This window comes from Glycine soja, chromosome 10, assembly GCF_004193775.1.
Source record: "Glycine soja cultivar W05 chromosome 10, ASM419377v2, whole genome shotgun sequence".
NCBI lineage: Eukaryota > Viridiplantae > Streptophyta > Magnoliopsida > Fabales > Fabaceae > Glycine > Glycine soja.
The window spans coordinates 1,393,063-1,415,605 of record NC_041011.1 but is presented as its reverse complement, the minus strand read 5'-3'; the positions used below and the strand labels follow the sequence as shown (position 1 = coordinate 1,415,605).

Below are 22,543 nucleotides of genomic sequence, written 5' to 3'. Positions count from 1 at the left end.
AAATCATAAGTTTTAGTTTCCCATAGAAGAGTAAATTTAATATGTTTTGGTTCTTGACGTTAACATGTTACACGGTGTTGCTATTAAGATCGCTTAATTTAAAATTTGTGGTAGTGTTATAATAATAGCTTTTTTAAGGCACTTATAATAATAGCTAAAGTTAACAAAGTTGGTGACAACTGACTTTATAAACTAAAACTTAAGTAAATTTTGCTTATGTTAGAATGATTCTTATTTTATGTCTAAGAGAATATTAAGTGTGACAGTAAAGTATGACGAAGATTTTGTTAAAAAAAATAAAATTATTTTGATGATTTTTAATTAAGTCTCTAAAAATTATTCTTATATTCTTTTAAAAAAAGAAATTAATCTTATAATTTTTAGCTGTAGAGATATTTTGTTTTCAGAAAAAGAATAATAATAGCTTTTTGTTGTTTCTTTTGTTATTTTATTGATAAAAAATGTAATAAATTTGTTTTCTGGTCATAGAATTTAAGGCTCTCAAGATAACAAGAAGTTACTTGAGGAAGAATTTAGGTAGAACAATAGTAGTAAACATCTGCATAGTGTATGAAGCATATGTTAGTAACAAAATCTTCAACTCTTGACTACTCTAACAAGTAATCCGCCTCCAAGAACTTAAAAAGTTAGATACTAATGTGATAGGCAAGTTATGTGTAGCAAATGAAAAAAACACAGGATAATAAATTTCACAAAGCTTTAACATTTAAATTACCTAAGGAAGAAACTGATCATAAATAGGAAAAGAAAATGCACATACAAATTTACTATGTTATGACATGTCTGCTGATCCAAAATAGCTAAAGACAATTCAAAATTGATTAGCTAGCAAACTAAGATCATTGCGACCAATTGCAAGAACATTTTTCAGTGTTAAAACTAAAATGAACGCAGAAACTACCACATTGCGATCGTCAACTGTGATAATTTGATCATAACAATAATTCACTTCAAGCCAACAGGACTAAAAAAAAAACATGTAACATACATACGACACAACACAAATGCTATATCGTATATAAATAAATGTGTTTGATTAATTAATCCATAAAGGGGCACCACAACACAAGTGGTTTGTTTCATTTCCTAGCATTCCTGTTGGGCCTGGAAGGTTTGGGTGTCAATTTGGGCTTCTTCTTGTTCAAGACCTCAGGGGTCTTCACCTGACTCGAACGCTTCACTTTCCCTCCTCACGAGGCATCCACCGCCGCCGCCGCGTCCTTCTTGGTCGGTGCTTTCTTCTTGAGAGCTTCGTGTGTCTTCACTTGACTCAATCTTTTAGCCTTCTCACCCACCTTCTGTTTGGGCTCGGTTTCGGTACTCTTCTGGGTCTGTTTATCCGTGGCGGAAGAAAGCTTGTAGAAGTTTTTGACCTTGTAAAGCTTCTCCGATTTGACGAGTTTCTTCAACTGAACGGAGAGAAGTTTCCGGAAATTGGGAGGGAGCACTTTGGTGTGCTTGTCCTCGATGAACTTGGCTATTGCTGGCTGGCTCGACCCCTTGCATTCTTTCAACGACGATATTGCATCGGCTATCACAAAAAACAAAGGACGAGGGAGATTTGTTCTTTGCATTTTCTTTTGACATTTTTTCTTCAGAATTTCGGAAGGATAGACAGAAACAGAAGAACAAATCAACAAAAATATCTTAGTTTTACAAAGGAAACTGCAACTGCTAGTTGTCAGTGCCACGAAATAAGACTTCATTTTAATTTAGCTCCAATAGGAGTATTACTTTGTTTGAATTTCAATTTTGGCGGCTTACCATTGCTGGTAAAATCAAACGGCGTTCAAGTGGGTCGTAGCAGAACTTACCATGTTCTCCACTCTTTCCGATTTTTCTGGAACTTGCAACTTTTTCACTTCACCTGATCGTGGAATAAAAACAAAGTTCTCTCTTTTTTCCTCTTCCTTTTGTTTTTAAAACAAGAAGAAAGAAAATTATGAAAAGATAATAAGTGATGTAATAAGAAAATAAAATAACTTTATAAACGTTTGGTGTCACAATAAGGTTAATGATTCTTAAAAAAAGATTAATTATTTCTTTTAACCTATTTTTTATTTCCTAAAAAAGTTTGGTGATGATATTTTTTGTTGTTGGTGGTGCTGGATATTTGTTATTATTCTCTCTTTTTCAAATCTTTACTACAAATTAGGAGATATTTAATTTATACATATTAAATTAAAATATTCTTATTTAACATTTACAAATTTCTATGAATATGAATTTTTAATGCGGATTGATGAGATGGTCTTCATTTTCCAATGCAAGTTTCACTAAAAATAGTATTCCACTAAAATCAGAGTTATTATTAATATTCTACTATAAGTATATTGTAAAAATCAAAGTTATTAATGGTACTTCACTACAAAAAAAGTCAAATCATTGGAAAAAAAAGTACAGTACATCTGTACATGATTACATATTCAAATTTTAAAACAGTTGAAGTTTGAAAAAAAAATACTAAGTTACAATGTATGCGGTAGAGATGAAAAAATAGCGAGAAAAAATACCTAAATGATAAAAGAAAAGAAAAGCAGAGAAATAAATAAGAAATACAGGAAACATATTGATTAATTGATTTAAGTGGAATAAAAAAGAGAATATAAATACTGAAAAGAAAAATATAAATAAGAATACAAAATTAAAAATAATTCATTTTTTAAAATTATGCATGTTTAGTTGCACTTTTAGTCCTTCATATATCGTAATTGTATAATTTTAATCTTTTAGGTTTCAATTGTGCCTATTAGAATCTTTAGGCATCATAAATTTGGAATTTTAGTTTTTTTTATTTTAATTGTGCTAATTGGGTCCCCTAAATACTTGAAAGATTGAGATTACATAATTATGATACCTAAGAGACTACAAATTATACAATTGCGATACTTGAGAGACCCAATTAGCACAATTAAAATCATAAGGACTAAAATCACACATTTATGATACCCAAATGAGCCAATTAACATAGTTGGAACATGAAGATTAAAATTGTACAATTTTGATATATAAGAGATCCAATTGGCTTAATTAAAACATTTGAGGACTAAAATCCCACAATTGTAATACTTGGGAGATCCAATTGACACAATTGAAAGTTGAATAACTAAAATTACACAATTGCAATATCCAAAAGATCCATTTGGCACAATTGAAATTTAGCGGATTAAAACTATATGATTGTGATACTTGAGAGACCAAAAGTGCAATTAAGCTTAACATATAACATATTTCATTCATGATTTTGCATATAAAAAGGTGTGTGATTATGCTACATCATGACCTTTAATAGTCAACTAACCAATCAAACTCAACGTAAATACATCATATATGTTTCGTATAACTTATAAAGACCAAATCTCCTTCAGATAACTCATTAATCATGCAAATCATAGAAAAACTCCAAATTTCTCATACTAGGGTTCAAAACTCTTAAGCCCTAAATCCAACAACAAGACAACACAAATATAAAGGGAAAGTAGAAAGAGATGAAGGGAAAAACACTCACAAAGTATTTCTAGTGTAGGGTTGTCTTGGTTTTTCTTTTTCTTTCTTCTTCCTTCTTTTTTCTCCTTTCTCCTAGTATGTGTTTTGGGGGATGTGAATGAGTGTCTTAAAGAGGTCCTAGACCTTTAATGGGCCCTATGGGCTTTTATCTACTAAACAAACTTTGATCCATGAATCTTTTAAAATACAAAGCAACATCCTATATTATACAAAACACCCATAAAACAAAAATAAAGAGACATTCCTTTTATAATATCTCAATATTATGATTATTAGCCTATTTTATGGATTTTTTTTATTCATAGGAATGAAAGACAATGTTATGATATTTACAATAACTCACGTATTCTGCTCAATCATATGAGTTATGTTAAAATATTCATGCAAAGAAACTGACTATATTTTTGCCTAACAATATTGAAGGCTTAAATTTAAGAGAAATGAACTATGAGAAAAGATTTTGAAGAAATTTTACAGATGGAATACAAATAAAGTTGACAAAAGGAACATAAAAATACATAAAAAAATGTATGTTCATTTGTATCATTGATGGATTCCATGGTTACGAGAAAAAAGAACCTATGAAATATGAATGGTGCATTCAACGATAATTATTGAAATTACCAAATTTGCAATGAATTGAAATAATAATATTTTTTTTTCATAATGAGGGCAATGAAGACCAAACCTAAGTTTCAATGCATCTACTCTAACCTTGGTTGCATAACTGGGCCAACCCTAGTGGTACTATCGTTAAATGCATCTTTGATAACATATGGAACCCATTGATGATACAAAATGATTGTTTGTGTTGGAAATAATCTAAGTCTCACATCGGTTAAAAGTAATTCCACATTAGAATATATATAAGTGAGGGGCAACCCTCACCCCTTGAGCTAGCTTTTAGGGTTGAGTTAAGTCTCTCACATTATACACCCTAAGAAGTTTGAAATGTGGAATTGGTGCAAAATTTGGAATTCATTTAATAATTAATACCATCATCTCAAAATAGTCTTTTAATATTATTTGAATTTTTGAAAATAAAAATTGCAAAAAAGTATGAGTTGAGTGGTCACACTTGTAGCACTAACAACGTTGCTAATGCTACTACTACATAGATGTAGCATAGTGTCAACAATTCTTTCTTATTCTCGCGACATCCAAAATAATTAGAGTATGCAAAAACATCTATGCAAATGCATAACTTTTGAATTTGAAGCATGAAAATGCAAACAAATGTAAAGTTGATACTAATGTCTATTTACTTTTGGCTTTTGGACAATTAATGCTAACACAAATTTCTTATAACAATTGTAGTATAAGTGTTCTTCTAGCTAGACCATGTCTCAAGTAACAGGATCTGACTTCTCTGCTGTCTCTTTTCCAGCTGTCCCTTGAAAATCACACAGTTTTAAAATTGAATTACAAAATTAAATATTAACAAAATTAAATATTAACACAACTACATGGACGACACAGGGACATTTGAGAAAAGAACGGCAGAAAAGCCAATTTTTAAAGAACATGAGACCTAGCCCAAATTATTTAGTGTGAAGTGTAATGTGCCTCACGCCTAGATCAACATTTAGCTCATATAGGGGTTAGTGTATCCCAATGACCTCAATCTTTCCAAGACGATTCATCATATCTCATGTAGCTGTTACTCTAAGATTCTCGAGCGTGTATCATTGATTGGTTATGGTGAGATCATGACTTAGAATCTCACATGTTCAATAGAACAAATCAATGGTCAAGTGCCTACAAAGCTACAATTGATCAATAGAACACATCGAACAAGATTTGACAAAAAAAGTCAAAGGAATACACCGTCTCACATTTGCAAGTGCGTGAACATGAAAAAAGACTTTAATGTAACAGAAGTGGTTGATCATTAACCTAAGGGGTACAATATATAAAAAAATTAATCGACACTAAAACAAAAATTTATTGTAATAGTTATATCATAAGGACAAAACAAGTGAACCATAAAATCTCGTGCATTCAACAAAATGGAGAGGCTTACGGTGGACCTAAATCTATATTTGCATAAGGTTGATTTTCTACCCCCATAACACAAACGACGTATTCTCGAGTTCCTTTCGTATTCCAAGCTCCATTCATTTCACCCCGTTTTATCGCTTCCAATCGATATCCAACAAACCAGTTCTTCGAAGCCAAAAAAGACAAACCGGATTCTATGTATTTATTGTTTTGGTGAAATGATTGCAGAGTTACCGTATGAAAAACTTACTACAAGTTAAATAAGAAACACTTTGTTTTTTTATTGGTTAAAAATTAAATGAAAAAGAAAATTGACTGAATTTGGTTATTATTTACATTTCGTACTGTGTAAAAACTCTTTTTTCTTGGTACAGAAAGAAAAAAAAACTATTTTTTTAGGAATGAAAGAATAAGTTTATAAAAGTTAAAGTGCTGGTTTTAATTTATGAAATAAGTTTAATTGATTTTTTCTTCTCATTTTTTTCTCTTACAAGTATATATATATATATACAGAGAGAGAAATTAACGTAAAGAGGTTGTATGTTGGAGTACATTATTAATCATCCCTTTAAACAAGTCCGAGATGAATAATTAATATTGCTATACAGATAACCTTCATATACTCTACTTAGCCCAGATAATTAAGCAAAGGAATTGAAGCCTATCCATGAGAGATATAATTAAGAAAGAGAGAGAGGACAAGAATTACCGATATAATTAATGCATTGAAAGAGAGACACTTTATTGTCTTTACCTGTATTTTTAAAATAAATAAAAAATGAAAAGTAGTTGAAAAAAGTAATAGTGTAAGTATATTTTATCTTTATTAATAGTTATATCAAATGAAAAAGTAACAGGGAAGGCAAAGAAGGACGAGAAAAGAGAAGGACTGCAACGACAAGTAACTAGGGTTCGAAAAGCGTAGCAGTGGATTAATCATCTTTGCACCGTTGAGATCGTCAAGATCTATCGTTCCTGGTGGGTTCGGAGAGCGCGATGGTGGCACTAGGTATCCGCCAGGTCCGTCTGGTGGGATCGACAAAGGGGGTAACACTGGTGATGGTAGATTTGGCGGCAGAGGTGACGGTGGTAGCAGTGGCGGAGGAGATGGCCGTAAGGGTGGCGGAGGTGCTAGGGGTGGGGGTGGAAGCTCGCACTCCTTGCACATTATGTGAGGAACTTGGTCAACTTTTCCCACTATTGAGGTAGTTTGGGTGGCGGTGGCTGAAACAGTGGAGGAACATGTTGATAGGAGCAAAATAACGGAGGACAAGGTTAACATAGGCATAAGAGGAAAACAAGCCATGGTTTTTGATGAGTGTTCCAGAGGGATTGGAGGCATAGCAAATAGAAAGAAAAAAAACTAAAGTGAAGGCTTTTGGTTACGAGCTGGGAGAGCTATATATGTTCCAGTATTCAATCAACTGAATGAAGATTTTTAAATTATAAAAATAGATTTTATGATATTCAATCAAGATAATTGTGATTTTTTTTTTTAAAATGCAACAAAATTCATTGTTATTTAATAAAAAATTCACAACTTATAAAATCTTTTAGTTTTCAAAAATATGTAAATTTTGATGATTTTTTAAAGATGGATTTTAAGAAATTTTTTAATAAAAAATATCCTCAAACATTCTCATCCTTTTGTGAGTTGTCAAACTTTTTTTTATCCCATAAGACACAATAATCTTCTCTTTTCATTGAAGGTGATATATATATTTATAATTTTCTTCACACAAAATGTTGTTATGATGAATTTCAATTGACCAATCTCAATTGAATTTCCAAATTATATAAATTTTAACCTAATGTCAATGCATAAAGAAGCTTTTCAAAATTTAAATTAATTAGTGTTAATAATAGTTTTAATTATTACTCTAGATTTTACTTCTTATAACTCTTAAATAATATTGTTATGGAAAAAAGTTTTAATTTCTCATAGTGGAGGTGATCCTGTCTAGAACATTTAAGTGGGATATAATATTTAACATGTCATCCTAGGTTACAGACATGACTATTTATTAGTTATTATTCACATATGTTTTGATATTTATATGTCGGGTCATTCATGGTATACAAAAACCTTCCCCATATCTTAGAAATCTCCGTATATGATCGTGTGTGCTAGTTAGTTGTTATTAGATGCAGATCATTCAACATTAATTGAATTGGACCAAGATTCGTTTTGATGGAGGAGATCGAAATACGATACAATCCGAAGGTTACAAATACGAAATAAATATAAATTAAAATCTTAAAATATAATAACATATTCGTGCATGGGTCACCGTACTAATGAAATAATAGAAAAGAAAACTATACATGCAATTTGTTGTTATTATCATTCTTATTGACTTTGAGGATGAAAAATATTGCAAAATTTGAAAGAAGAAAATGATTTAACAAAAGGGAATGATAGGAAAAAAGAAAATGATGCAAAACTTTGTGAGAGAGAAATGTACTTTACCCACACATTTTTTGATATACTCTTTTAAACATAATTTTTCATTAATTAAAATTTATTAAAAGTAACAAAATTTTATAGATCTCATATTACACATATTACATTGAATGATTCTTTTTTTCATGTGTTTGAGAGTGTCTTCCTATAGCCCTCCTCTGCTCCTCATACTTGAGAAGACTAGTGTCATATATGACTTACTTCTCAAACGACTGATATTTTTCTCTCTCTTTAATTTCTATTTTCCCAATTTGTCCTATGCTCCCTTGTCTCTCACCACTCACTTGTTAAAAGTCATCTTAAGTGTAAACACTTATTAGAAGTCATCCTGAGAGGTCGACCTTCCAAGTATTGTTCATAGTTCTTCAAGTAGTTATGTGAGCGTAAGAACTTGTTAGAAATCATCCTGGGAGGTCGGCCTACCCAGGACTGTCCATAGCCCCTAAGTGCTAAGCCATGGGAGCATAATTAAGCATATATTTGTTAAAAGTCATCTTAATTAGGAGGTTAGCCTGAGAGAGACGAACCAGTTAAGAAAAATATTTCCTAAGATAGCATTTTTCTTGATGCCAATGCAAATTATATGACATCTCCCACCACTTAGTAGTAAAGTAGTAAAGACTTCTTTCACAGAAGAATCCTAAATGAATTAAATAAGTTAAAATCCTAGATGAGAGAAATTTGTTTAAGTTAAAGTATATGTAATAAGTTTATTTTAATTTATGAAATAATTAAGTTTAATTGATTTTACCTTATCATTTTTTCTCTTATAACAACGGAAAATTTTACGTAAAGAGAATCTATGTTGGACTATATTATTAACCACCCTTTTAAACAACACCAAGATGAATAATGCATATACCGATAGCCTTCGTCCATTTTACTCTAAAAACGAATATACACTCTATGTCGCTCACATAATTAAGCAAATGAATTGAAGCTCTAATGCTCAATCTATATCTGCAAAATATATATAAGAAATTACAAAGAGGCCGTCACTCTGGAATTAAGCATAGTGCATACATATTAATCAGGGAATAAATTGCACCAATATTTATTTGATCGTTAATTCAACACTAATCAAGGGTACTTAGCTAAACAACAATAGACACTTTAACGGCTCAGTCAGAAGAGATTTTTTTTTTTTTTTTCATTTTCTTCCCTCTTCTTTTTCTCTGAAATTAATCTCACGCTCAATTTCTACGACAAGCTAAGCTAGTTCATTCTTTCTCTCTCTTTTGATTTATTTTTCTCATGCAAACATCCGAGTCCACTTGCTCAAGTAACAATAATGCATGTATCAAATGAACAAGTAATAGGGAAGGCAAAGAAGGAGGAGAAAAGTGAAGGAGTTCAATGTGAAGTAGCGTAGCAGTGGATTAATCATGTTAGCACCGCTGATAATATCGTCAAGATCTATCGTTCCCGGCGACGACGGAAGCTGCGGCGGCGGTTGTAGGTATTGGGGTTCCTCTGGTGTCTCCGGCAAAGTGGGGAGCAAGCAGTCAGCACCTCCACCACACGGTGGTTTTGGCGGTGGTGGACATTTAATAATAACCGGAGGTGGAGGTGATGCAGGCAACGGTGGTGGAGGTGATGGTGGTATCGGCGGTGGAGGTGACGGTGGCGGTGGACACTCTTTTGGTTGTGGGGGTGGAGGTGGAAGCTCGCACTCATTGCACATTATGCGTGGAACTTGGTCTTTTCCCACTGTTGAAGTAGTAGTTTGGGTGGTGGTGGTGGATGAAGCTGTTGTTAGGAGAAAAATAATGGAGTACAAGGTGAACACAAGAGAAAAATTAAGAGCCATGTTTTTGAATTGTGTATCGGAGAAGGAACTCGGACTAAGGAGAAGATAGCATTTGACAGGTAAGAACAAATTAGCTAGAAATGGTTTGTTCCAGAAAGAATGAAACTGAAGGCAAGATAACGAGAAAGGAAGGAACAAGAGAATGAAGGCCTTTGGTTACGAGGGGGAGCGAGATATATGCTTGTGTAGTTGTGTATTGCTGGCCGCACCATTTGTCGGTGTTTAATCTTCTACGATATCGTCTCATAACCATGTAATACTTTCATGCAACGGTTAAAGTTTATTCTAGAAGTAATTTTAACTATCTGTTTCCGGTCAGTAATCTATAGCTAGCAAATAAGATGGACAAAAAACTGAAGGCAGATATTATATATTGGCTTTGTCAGATATCGATATTTGTAGACAGATTTATTGGCTGCATGCATATACATCGCATTCTTGGTCACGTGCAATTCTAGAGAATCAGAAAGAAAAAGAAAAACGTGTGTAACATTGTTGCTGCGACTCTTGCTAGTTACTGGTTAGCTAGGTGTGTACGAATGTAATTCATTATTCTAGCTGTGTATAACATTATTTGTATTGATCCTATGTCGAGATAAGCGAGTTTAACAACACGTACTACATGAATAGATAAGCTAGTCTCTCTTTTGTTTTTTTTTTTTTTACCAAGGATAAGCTAGTTTTTGTTTTTTTATCATATCATTTTAATTAATTGTTAATTTTTTGTTAGAACTTAAAATATTAGTGGACTACTTGAACCTAAATCCTAATTCATATACGTTACTATCTTTTTGTAAAAAAACAACCCCATGGGTAGTTAGAATAGTACTTTTGATAGCGTGAATAGCAACTCCAATTTAAAGCCTTAGATGGGCTTTAACTTGTAACTCCATGTTAAATTTTTTAATAATGCAATTGGAAATAAAATTCAATTTTGTACTGGAAGAAATTATTTTAACTGTAATTTTATAATTTTTTTAGAATATAGAAAGTAATTTTAAAAATTTAAACATTTAATTGAAAAAATTATTAAGGATTTGGATTTCTGTTTCAAACTTGATTGCAAATAAGATAATTTTTTAGATTTGTGTGATTGAGGGGGGCGGGGGATGTGAAAAAAGAAGAAAAACTCAAAAGAATAATTTTATAAGGTAAAAAAATAAAATTTGGTGGGATCCATAGAAAGAATCTTTCCTACAAAATAGAGAAATTTAAGAGAGATATATAATTTGTTTTAATTTTTAATATTAAATACTACTAATTTTAACGTAACATAAAAGTATAAAAAAATACAATATATTAATTTTTAAATTGAAAGTTATTATTATTATAAAGTAAATTTGTATAATTTATAATTTTTTTATCTTTTCCAATCAATGAATTAAATAAATAAGATTCTTATATATCTTTTTGATTTTATTTCTGTTTATTTAAATTAAAAATAAATAAAATTAATAAGCTCCCAAAAATTTGGGTCCCTTTCCTTAAAAACTAGTTATTAAAGTGCTCTACTAAAAATCCAATACTTGATACTCCTCAAAATGTGACTTAGACACTCTATAATATTCAAGTTTTTATTAAAAAAAATGACACTATTTCTCTTTACTGTTTTTTTTTATTAAATTATTTCACCTATCATATCTTTTGTGTCCTTATTTACTTTTTGTCTTTTATGGCTTTTCTTCCCATTGCATGATATTGTTTACTTTTGAATAGTTATGGGAATTAACGTACGTTTTAAAAGCGGGTCAAGGGCCAAGCAATGCAATTGTAACCATCTCCAGACAGATAAAGATAAGGCATGGCTGAGACCTGAGATGAAGTAAGAAAGAAGAGAACAGAGAAAATAATAATAATGGAAGGAAAGTTGTCACGTGCAGCAAAGAAGATACCATCGTCTTCCATTTAAGAACTGTCCCAGCTCGCTCAGAGATGCAACGCCATCAACCTCGCCGAGGGCTTCCCCGCCCCTCCTCACCTCAAAAACGCCGCCGTTTCTGCCATCATTTCCGACTCCAGCCAGTACAGGTAGCTTTCCTAACATAAACTCATTGTTAATTTATATATCTTCATTTTTTCAACTATTGATGGAAACTACTCTACTCTTTGTAATTCTGTCGATCGAGGCACGTGCAAGGTGTATGTGATCTCTTGGCCAAGATAGTGAAGCAAATGCATGGTTTAGACATCGACCCTCTTAAGGACGTAGCTATTTGCTGCGGTCAAAGCGAGGCATTTGCAGCTGCAATCTTTGCAAGTATATATGTTCTCTTCTTGTAATATTGTTAGTTTACGAGCTTTAAGGTTATGAGTTGGTTACATAGATGTTGTGTTTCAAACAGCACTTGACCCGGGAGACGAAGTCATACTTTTCGACCCTTCCTATGAAACGTATGAAGGATGTGTTGTCATGACCGGGGGAGTCCCAGGAAGCTTGCAATCTTGAACCTTGTTTAAGTATGTTTCATTATGTTACTTATGATTTAGGAACAATGATTCATAGTACAGCTTGGTATGTGGTGTTGTGTCAATTCTTCGGATGGTCCCGCTCGCATGTTTGTTGTATCTGGATGTGTTGTAATTGATATTACATCATGTAATTTCCGTTTGATTTTGTATTCATAATTGGACAGATTCACGTGCCACTTGACCCGCCTCAATGGACACTGGATTCAAGCAAATTACTCAGATCATTTACTGAGAAAACTAAAGCCATAGTCCTGAACAGGTTAGAAATCCAAATTTATAATTCCCTCCACTTTAGATGGTCTTCATTCTCATCATGGGAAGCCTCAGATTAGTCCCCTTGACATCCTTCAATCAATAGAATAGCGATTGAGTGAATCTTTTTATAAAATAAAAATGTGAATAAGAAATGCTGGTGCTATCAGTTTATGGTTTAAGCTTTTGTAATCATTTGAAATTTTGTATGTCATTAATGATTCACGTTATCTTTTTTGTGTATTTTGATGGTTGTCAAGATTTCCAACTGCCGAGGATTAGCCTCTGATATGCCCAGATTTTGTGAGGCATTGCAATCCTTGAAGAAGTTTGGTGTGTTTTGTTTGTGTTTCATTTTTCTGTGGTTCCAAATTTCTCTTTCACAGACTACTATCAAAAGGGTAAAGCATTGAGGAGATGCTTTGATTTTCTTTCATTATTTTGGATGCTTGAAGTGACTGTGTTATAATAAAGACAATCAATTCAAGTTTTTTTGCTATGCGTCACAATGTTTGAAAAAATGTTTAGTCTCATGATATGAACTACAAAATGCTGACATAAAGTTTAAACAGTCCTCACAATCCTACAGGAAAAGTTTTCACAAAAGAGGAACTTGAGATTATTGCTGGGATACTGCAGCCGGAATTTCCTGGCTATAACAGATGAAGTATGACACTCCTTTACTTGGTACTGATAGAACTTCAATTCCAGGATTTAAACATGTTATTTGTGGGATGAATTAAAATAATTAGATATACATGTTCTATATGAATCTTCTTCTGCCTCTTCTATTTAGTGTAATTAATGGAATATGCCCTAGAGGCTAGAGCACATATATGTAGTTTTAGGGGGTCACAACACAACTTATACAGGCTTACCATCTCATGACAATATATATTTTTCTTTTGCTATTAATTGATTTGTCTTCGACAAAGCTATCATTTTTTTATTTGCTTTTAATTTGGATCATGGTACTTCTCTCTGCATGAATGCATAATCACAAAAAAAAAAAAAATACTGGGAATTTCAAATTTGCAAGAGTAGAATATTTGTCTAGTATTTAAACAATGTAATGTTTTTGCCTTCTTTTGGATTCTTTATGTAGGTATACGAGCATATAACGTATGACAACCTAAAACATATATCCCTGCCTCATTTCCTGGAATGCAAGAGCGGACAATTATAACGTCTTCTTTGCCAAAATCATTCAGTGTCACAGGTAACCGGTCTAAGCTGCATGAACTAAACTACACTGGAAGTTTTCATCATTGCCATAAAGAATGCCTTTAAGTCACTGTTGGTATGTCATGTATCAGGTTGGAGAGTTGGATGGGCAATTGCACCAGCTTTTCTTGCGTCTGCTATCAGAAATATTGACGGAAGGGTTACAGATTATGCTCCAGCACCTTTTCAGGAAGCTGCATTGACTGCTTTGAGAAGTCCCCCTGAATACTTTGAATCACTCAGAAGGGTAAGAGTCAAAAGTACATTTGAGGAGACATGGTACTAGTGGTTGTTCTATACAACTAGAAGTAGAATTTTGATGGCATTATTGACTCACCTCCTCAAAGACAACAAAGCTATATATGTTTTTTTAATGTATGCAGGACTATCAATCAAAAAGAGACTATATCATCAAGTTGCTAGGTGGAGTAGGTTTTAAAATAGAGTTTATACCTCAGGATTCCTTCTTCTTATTTGCTGAGCTTCCTGATAATTGCCCTCTTTCAGATGTATGTGCATTCTTTACTCTCTTCTACTAGATATTAGTGTAAGAACTATTTCAACGGTCATTAGTCCTTAAGTCCATTTAAGTTGGATTTTTCTGCAATACATAAGTCCATTATTCTATTGTTTCTTTCTAGCAATAAATGTTTTTTTGTTCACAGGTAGAATTTGTTAAGAAGCTAATACTAGAAGCAGGGGTAGTGGCTGTTCCAGGACAAGGATTTTTTCATACAAACTTATCATCAAATGAAGTTTCTAACTTAAACTATCGGAAGAGATACGTCAGGTTTGCTTTCTGCTAGAGTGATGCAACTTTGACTATGGTTGCAGAAAGACTGGGCAAGCTTTTGGATGCTGCAAGGCATCTTGCGCTTCACTAAAGTAGGAGATAGAATAATGGAACGACAACTATGATTGAGGTCTGAGGATGGTCGAATTAATGAAGCTTGTATTACAGATTCATTTGACCGAAAGACAGTGAAATAAGCTAAGCTTGTATTGATTAGTTTATAATAGAGGAGTGCATTTGATTAGTTTGTTTCAGTGCATTAAACATGTTATCTAAATCCAAATAATAACTCGGTCCGGTTTAACAAATTTTAAATGATTTAATTTGTTAAATTTAGTTTGGTTGGATTTTTTTTTTCACATACCTAAGTCAAGTTGACAAGAAAATGAAATGAGTAAACGACAAGGTTATCAATGGAGGTTGGCCAAAATTCTGTCATAAAGATGCCATTCTGCCATATGGCGCTGCCATAGCATGCCTTCTTTTACAAATTGGCTATGGCGAAGGGGTGAAAAAATGTTACATTATACTATTATAGTGTTATGGCGACATTATAATTATTATTTAACAACATTGGTAAACACTAAGCAATCACCTTAGTTCTTCAAATTAGAAGGTACTATGACATTAGTTTTTGAATCAAGAAATTGAAAAAATAACTTTAAAAGTCCAAATTGACAATCACGTCAATTTAAAATTAAAAAAAAGTGTGATTCAAATGATAATATTAACATATTTTTAAAGAATAAAATAATATTAGTTTAGTTTAGTGACTTATTTGACATTTTTTTAGTTTTAAGAACTTATGTGATGAAGCCTATCAAATTGTGGACTTGAGTCTTGAAATGAAATGCTTCTTGCCTTTTTATATTTTATATTCATAGTATACCGTTAGTTAGGTTTAATTTGAGCAAAGTGTTTAGATTATTATAAATCAGATAATATAGTTTTTGATTTTCTCCGATAAAAAAATAAATTATAAAGAAAAAAAGAAACTGTTAAAATGGGCCAATTAAATTGGAGGCAAGTCATACCCAACCCAACTACGATAGCCCAAATAAAGGAGCGCCCGCCAAACGAGGAAAATACTAAAACAACCTCATCGGAGACTTGGAAGTTGGAGGAAGGAAAATGTCAAGTGAGGTAGAAGAAGAAGAAAGAAGACCTCTTATCGGCCATGATTTAGGTTCCTCAATTCTCATCGTTCATCAAAATGAAGACACTATCTCAATCTGTCCTTTGCCACAATCCAATCCTACAGATACATCCTCTCTTTCTCTTCCTAATCAACGCCTTTCTTCTCTCGATGTCTTCCGCGGTCTAACTGTTGCGGTTCGCCCCCACTATTTCTCTTCAATTATTTCATGTTTATTATTACTTCCAAACCGCCACTGATTGAGGACGGTTCTTTATAGTTGTCAATACAAAATAAATAACAGTATTTACTAGCTTAGCATTAAGGGGAAGCAAATTAATTAGCTAATAAGACTATTATTTGAATATTTTTAATTTTAATGTCAGTTGACAGTTAGTTAATTCTATCCATTTTGTGATTGTGCTTAGTTGAGCTACTTAGCAATAACTTGAATCTAGTTGTTCCTCCTTGCATTAAAAGTATAATGAATCGCTTAAATTTTTATGCAGTTGATGATATTAGTTGATAATGTGGGAAGGGCATTCCCGTCCTTGAATCATTCTCCATGGTTTGGAGTGACACTGGCCGATTTTGTAATGCCGTTTTTTCTCTTTGTGGTTGGCGTTTCGATCGGTCTGGTATTCAAGGTACGAAATCTTCCAAACCTCGTTCTCGCCTTTTTTTTTTTAAGGATACTGTCCTATGCTGCGATAGTGATGTTTTGGACTCTGGACTGTATTATAGTATGTATTAGTGGCTTTCTTATATATAGACATGCAAATGATGAAAAAACCGAAATTTTGAACAATGTTCTAATTCTTGGATGGCATTTTAGAAAGTCTCTAGCAAACCCAACGCCTCAAAGAAAGTCATATCGAGGACACTTAAGCTTTTCCTTTTGGGACTGTTACTTCAAGGTATGTTCACCTGCTTTTCTTCCATTTCATTACCTTCTCAACCAGCTAAAATATTTCAGGCAAAAGTCTAATGTATACTTCTTCGCATCTTGTTTTTCATAGTAATTAAATCCTTGTTTTGTAGCTGTGTGTGTGTGTAAGCTATGCAACTGATAGTCATTGCTTTAATGTTTCTGACTAAAACTTATTCATAGGTGGGTATTTCCATGGGCACGGCAAATTAACATATGGAGTTGATTTGAGCAAGATACGCTGGCTTGGCGTACTTCAGGTAGCTGGAACCAGTAAAGTTGTTAACCCTTGCTAACTTATTGGGCTTTTTTCTTTTAGTTATGTCTAATTCAATAGTTCTGGTATTATTGTTGTACATGTTAGTCTTTTCTTTATGATTTCCTTCATGCCACTGACAATTACCTGTTTCATTGATGTTTTCTTAAATAACTTATCTGTTTGATCTATGGTTTACAAGTGATTGCACTTAACATTGTTATAATGCCACTTCTTGTCTGTTGTATTATCAATGCTTGGTGTACTGTATTGGGGAAGTGAATACAAAGTTTTCTCGGTAATGTTTTAACTTAAGGATGGTTACAGATTTGTGACAAGTAGAAGAGTCATTTAGTCATTGAAATTGGTTGTACTGTGATAGGGCATAGTTATTTCTACCAAGAAAAAAGGTCAACTAAGAAAATAATCAATTACCTTTGCTTTAGTTTTATAAAATGTGTTTACAGTTTGATAATTTCCTTTATGGTATGCAGAGGATATCTATTGGATATTTCTTTGCCTCGATATCAGAGATTTGGCTTGTAAACCATAATATTTTGGTTGACTCACCTGCAGGTTTTGTGAGGAAATACTCCATTCAGTGGTGAGTTTACTTTTCTTGTGTTTAGTTCTTTCAAGGGACTGAGCATGGCAATTAAAAGTTTCAATTTCTATGTTGAATGTCAATATAAAATATGCATAATAATGCCACGTTTCTTTGTCATTTTCTTATATCAGTTTGTTTAGTAGATGAGTTATTTTGTGCTAATACTCACTACATATCAATGCAGATTATGTGACCTGAATCATGAAATGATGCATATTACTTTGGGTTCTATAATGACCTTAATTTTTTTTATTTTGACATTTTCATATGAAATGAACATTTTTGTCATGTGTCATGGATCTCTTTGATATATGGTTCACTATGCTGGATCGTAAGATGACAAACTTGATTAAGATATGTATTTTTCTTTCTTTTGCTTGTGTATTCTGAATTGGTTTCAACTTTTGTTGATTGGATTTTAATCTCTTGAGATGAAAATGTGAAAGCCATCACTAGAACCTTACAATTCAATATAAATTAATGTTGCAACTTGCGACTGAACTTTGTCACAAAAGGTTCATCGTTCATGTGACTAGTTGTGAATCATTAGAAATTTCCCTTCATATTGTTAGGCCAACTGCCTACCCTATATAATAAACAAAAGGCTGAAAATATCTTTTATAAACTTTTCAAGCTACCACGTTTGCAAAAATAAATAAATATAAATAATCCAGGTTACTTTAATTGATCCAAGATACTAGCTCTCTGCATCTAAGTGTCAAAATTAACTTCTGTGGGCACTGCCTTTTGCTTGCCTTATGATATTATTTTTTGGTGCTAACTGCTTGTTTCATTCTGCAGGATGTTTTCTATCTTACTTTGCTCAGTGTACCTTTGTTTGCTCTACGGTCTTTATGTTCCGAATTGGAAATTCAAACATTCTAATTTGCTTTGGTCCAGTGACTCCAGTCATCTATCAATTATTCAAAACGTGAGGGTTTTGTCAATTTGTTTTATTGAATGATGAAAGATGTATCATGACTTTTTTTTTTTTTACTGAAGTTTTGGTTTATGATTTCTTGTGCACATATTATGACTCATTATGTACAATAGATGAAGTCAACTTGTAATTTGGTTTCTTATTGCTGATATCCTTTGTGGAATCTGTGTCAAGATATATAATTTAGTCTCCCCTTCTGTTTGTTAAATAAGTTGCTTGGTTAATCAATAGGAAAATTGTTGTGAACTTACGACATTTATAATTACATAGAGCTAAACTAGATGCAAGGCAAAACCTCTTAGGCTCTTATCACTGCAAATCTAATTACTATAAGTCTATATCACATCCTACATTCTAAAATTCCATTAGAAGTTTGAGCTATTGAACTATGGACCAAACAACTACCTTGGAAATTTGCTTAAACCATCAAGTAGTTCTGTAGTGTTGGATGGCATGTGAGCTTCAGTTTTGTACTTCCAAATAGCACAAACCATCTCTTTGATAATACATGGCTTTTCATTTTTTAAAATGGAATTTTAGGTTTGCATGCCATAAAATGATGAAACCCTCTCAGGCTAGCGTCCATGCATCATGCTATGTAAAAATGATTAAGTGTACTTAATGGACTGAGAAAATAATAATCTAGAGAGTAATATTCATAAACAAACATTACAGATTAGTAGGATACAGATGTATGTTGTGTCACATTATGATGATTGGCATTTCATTATTCATGCATTATGATGGCTTATTTTTCTTGTTTATTATTATTATTTTTTAAATTATATGTCATTTTTATTTTTTATAACTCTCCCTACTTAGTGGGGGAAAAACGTTTTGTTGTTTGGTATTTTCTTTATCATGGGGAATAAACTCAACATACCATATTTGTTTGCCAGGTTCATTGTGAAGTGAGGGGCAGTCTTGAACCTCCTTGTAATGTTGTGGGATTTATTGATAGATTAATTCTTGGTGAAGATCATATGTACCAGCGTCCTGTGTACATAAGAACAAAGGTTATTTACCCTCTCGGGTAACTCCTGCATTGAATCTATTGCCACCTCAAATTTCATTTTCTTATCTATTAGATGATCTTATTCTTGACCTTTTTTTTCATTTTCAGGAGTGTAGTGTCAATTCTCCTGACTATGGACCCTTGCCTCCAGATTCACCTGGATGGTGCCTTGCACCATTTGACCCAGAGGGTATTTTGAGGTCGAAAAGCATTCCCTGCTCCCTCCTTTTATCCTTTCTTTTATAAGTATTATAGTGGCATCAAAACTATCGTTACATCTTATAATTTGAGTCACCAATAATCTAGATATTTTATTTTATTGAGTTTTGCAAAGTGCTTGGTTTATGTTATGTTGATGTATTTTCACTGTTCTCTCATGTATGGGTATTTTTTATCTGAGATTAGATTGCCATTTTTAAATTTTATTGATGTAATGTTTGCTAATTGATTTTCTGAACTCTTCCAGTTCACTGATGGCTGCAATTACTTGTTTCATGGGATTGCAATATGGGCACATAATTGTACATTTGCAGGTCTGGATTATGATTCCTTTTTATCTTCTACCAGAATCCAATCTCAGTGCCTTAGGTGGAAGATTTAAAATTTGACCCTAGGATATGTATATTTTTTATGATTCAACTCCTTTCTTGTCCATTCAGGGCCACAAGCAGAGGGTACTTCTTTGGTCTGTGTTTTCCTTCTCTCTATTGCTCATAGGATACATTCTGGAGATCTTAGGTACTATCTAATTCTAAATTTCTTAAGATCAATAGGTTCTATTCTCTAACAACTGTATAGTTTTTCAGGAATGCCTTTATCAAAAGCACTGTACACATTAAGCTACACGTGTATCACTGCAGGGGCATCAGGCTTAGTCTTGACTGCTATCTATTACATTGTAAGTTCATCCGTGTGTCGTAAGTGGAAATAATCTATATCCTAGTTTAAAAAAGAGATAATAGGCAAATGAATGTTCCCGTGATGAGCAAAAGGTAGTAGGCTGGTATTCATGCGGTTAATCACCTAGTCCACCAATTGTTGAGCCCATTTGTTAACCCACACAATACAGCAAAAAAAAAAAAAAGAGAAAGAAAATAATAGTGGCATTCTGTTCTTAATAGCTGATAGAGTCCTGGCCGCAACTTCTCTTGGCAATTCCAAACTCCAAATTTACACTACTTAAGCTTGGCCTCAAGTTTGAAAGTCCAAATAGAACGTATAAGATTATGTCTATTAGGATGTTGCCACTAATTGTGATTAACAATAATAATTTTTATAGCTCTGTGCTTTACTATTATTGTTTGTTTGTAATACAACTTGAATTTTATTTTGTAAATATCAAGTCATAGCCAGCTCTTACACACACACACACACACATATATATAGGACTGAGATCAAATTACACTAGTGTAATTTTGAAGTGTTACACCCATCCTCAATCATTGATTCTTTTGTCATCTAACGGTCCTAATAAAAACACATTAGTGAATAATGAGTCACGTGCAAAGAGATGTAGGGTGAGAGATGCCAACAAAGGAATTACCATTGTGTATAACAGAGGTAGTGGAATCAAATGTCTGGCATTCCTCTGCCAAATATTTAGCCATAGTGCCTTGAAATTGTCTCTGGGCAATGATGTTTGTGAGGTTTTGGCAATGATGTTTGTGAGGTTTTGGCAATGATATTAGGGAGGAAAATGGGCATATGGATGAATTCTTATCTGAATTAGACACTGAAGCATATATTTATATTAGGAGTCATAAATGCAAGGGGAATTACAATTAATGACAAGAATATACGGTTACTCTAATTAAAATATTACATAAATATATAATCTGCCCTATTTACATTATTACTATAATTACTACAATTACATGATTTCTAACACATATAGGTTGGCTTGACTTGTATTGCCTGATGCTATTTGTAATTGTTCAAGCGAATTAAATGACTGTAATCACTGGCAAATGTTTAAAAACCTGCAACCTCATCAAAACATATTTTCTTGCAGGTTGACATAGAACATCTCAGAAAGCCTACAGTTTTACTGCAATGGATGGGAATGAATGCTCTTGTTGTATATGCATTGGCAGCTTGTGACATTTTCCCAGCAGTTATCCAGGGTTTCTATTGGCATTCTCCTGAAAATAATTTGGTAATGTTTGTTTCCCAATGATTCTTTGAATATCTCCTCTTTCATTTTAAGTTATTTAAGCTCGAACTTGTTTTTCCTTTGAAGATTAATTTTTACCAATAGAGTTAGCATCCCCCATCTTAGATTTTTGTAATTTTCTCTTTGGATTTAGAACTAAACTGCTATTCCTAAATACTAACATAAGCATTCCTAAATTTGTCACAACTGCATTTTTTGGTGGAGGGAGACATTGATGTTACTGGAAATACCTTCTCATACTTGATTAGTTAAGTTGGTAATTTACTATGCAGGTTGACGCCAGTGAAGCTTTAATGCAGATCATATTTCATTCCAAAAGGTGGGGTACACTGGCCTTTGTAATAGTTGAGATTTTATTCTGGGGTCTTTTTGCTGGTTTCCTCCACAAGAAAAGGATATATATAAAATTGTAATAGATCACCCAATCATGCAAAAGACGATGACATGTACATATATTTATATATGTTCCTTCTAGATATCTTCCTCTAGAAACTAGCCATGCTTTTAAGTACATATCTTGTGTGGTTATATTTTGTTGATTCTCCTGTAGCCTGCCAAAGTTGTCTTTCTCCACTTTAGCTTTGGAATGTCTGAAAGGCATTTCCACTATTTGTGTCTTGAAAATCTTGAGGGTAGCAGAATTCAGCATGGGACTGAATGCTTAACTAAGACCTTTTGGATGTACGCCCCGCAATATGACCAAGTTCTTTTTCTTTTCTTTTATCCAGAACCAAGATTGTTACAGCTATTTGCCATTACTAGGGGAGTTAATGTACAGGTGAGGAGGGGTTCCTCTTCGGTTTCGTGGAGACAAAATCAGGAGAAAGTTTTGTATAGACACAGCCCCATCAGGTCACATTTAAACACAACCACGAAAAAGATGACACCTCATTAAAATTTAAAAAGAAAAACTCAATAAATAAAATATAAAACTATAAGCATGTGACT

The 22,543-nt window shown here is 32.9% G+C and overlaps 1 protein-coding gene and 2 pseudogenes across 1 annotated transcript; 2 read left to right on the top strand and 1 right to left on the bottom strand.

Moving 5' to 3' along the window:
• Positions 1 to 789: 789 nt before the first annotated feature.
• On the bottom strand, positions 790 to 1,875 carry LOC114369449 (annotated as a pseudogene).
• Positions 1,876 to 11,658: 9,783 nt separating this feature from the next.
• On the top strand, positions 11,659 to 14,691 carry LOC114370249 (annotated as a pseudogene).
• Positions 14,692 to 15,635: 944 nt separating this feature from the next.
• Positions 15,636 to 22,411, top strand: LOC114369519 (heparan-alpha-glucosaminide N-acetyltransferase-like). The gene is made up of 13 exons (XM_028326754.1): positions 15,636 to 15,873; positions 16,186 to 16,323; positions 16,512 to 16,593; positions 16,788 to 16,864; positions 17,355 to 17,464; positions 18,269 to 18,398; positions 19,307 to 19,423; positions 19,531 to 19,622; positions 19,889 to 19,955; positions 20,082 to 20,160; positions 20,229 to 20,320; positions 21,434 to 21,577; positions 21,868 to 22,411. The coding sequence occupies exons 1-13, from the start codon at positions 15,673 to 15,675 to the stop codon at positions 22,006 to 22,008; spliced, it is 1,470 nt and encodes a 489-aa protein (XP_028182555.1). The 5' UTR covers positions 15,636 to 15,672; the 3' UTR covers positions 22,009 to 22,411.
• Positions 22,412 to 22,543: the final 132 nt, after the last annotated feature.

Bases quoted from the DNA above. Each gene is read 5' to 3' on its own strand.
- LOC114369519 (XM_028326754.1), top strand. From the start codon at position 15,673: ATGTCAAGTGAGGTAGAAGAAGAAGAAAGAAGACCTCTTATCGGCCAT. The intron at 16,865-17,354 runs GTAGCTGGAACC...TATGGTATGCAG, and splicing joins GCTGGCTTGGCGTACTTCAG to AGGATATCTATTGGATATTT. The intron at 19,956-20,081 runs GTCTGGATTATG...TTGTCCATTCAG, and splicing joins ACATAATTGTACATTTGCAG to GGCCACAAGCAGAGGGTACT.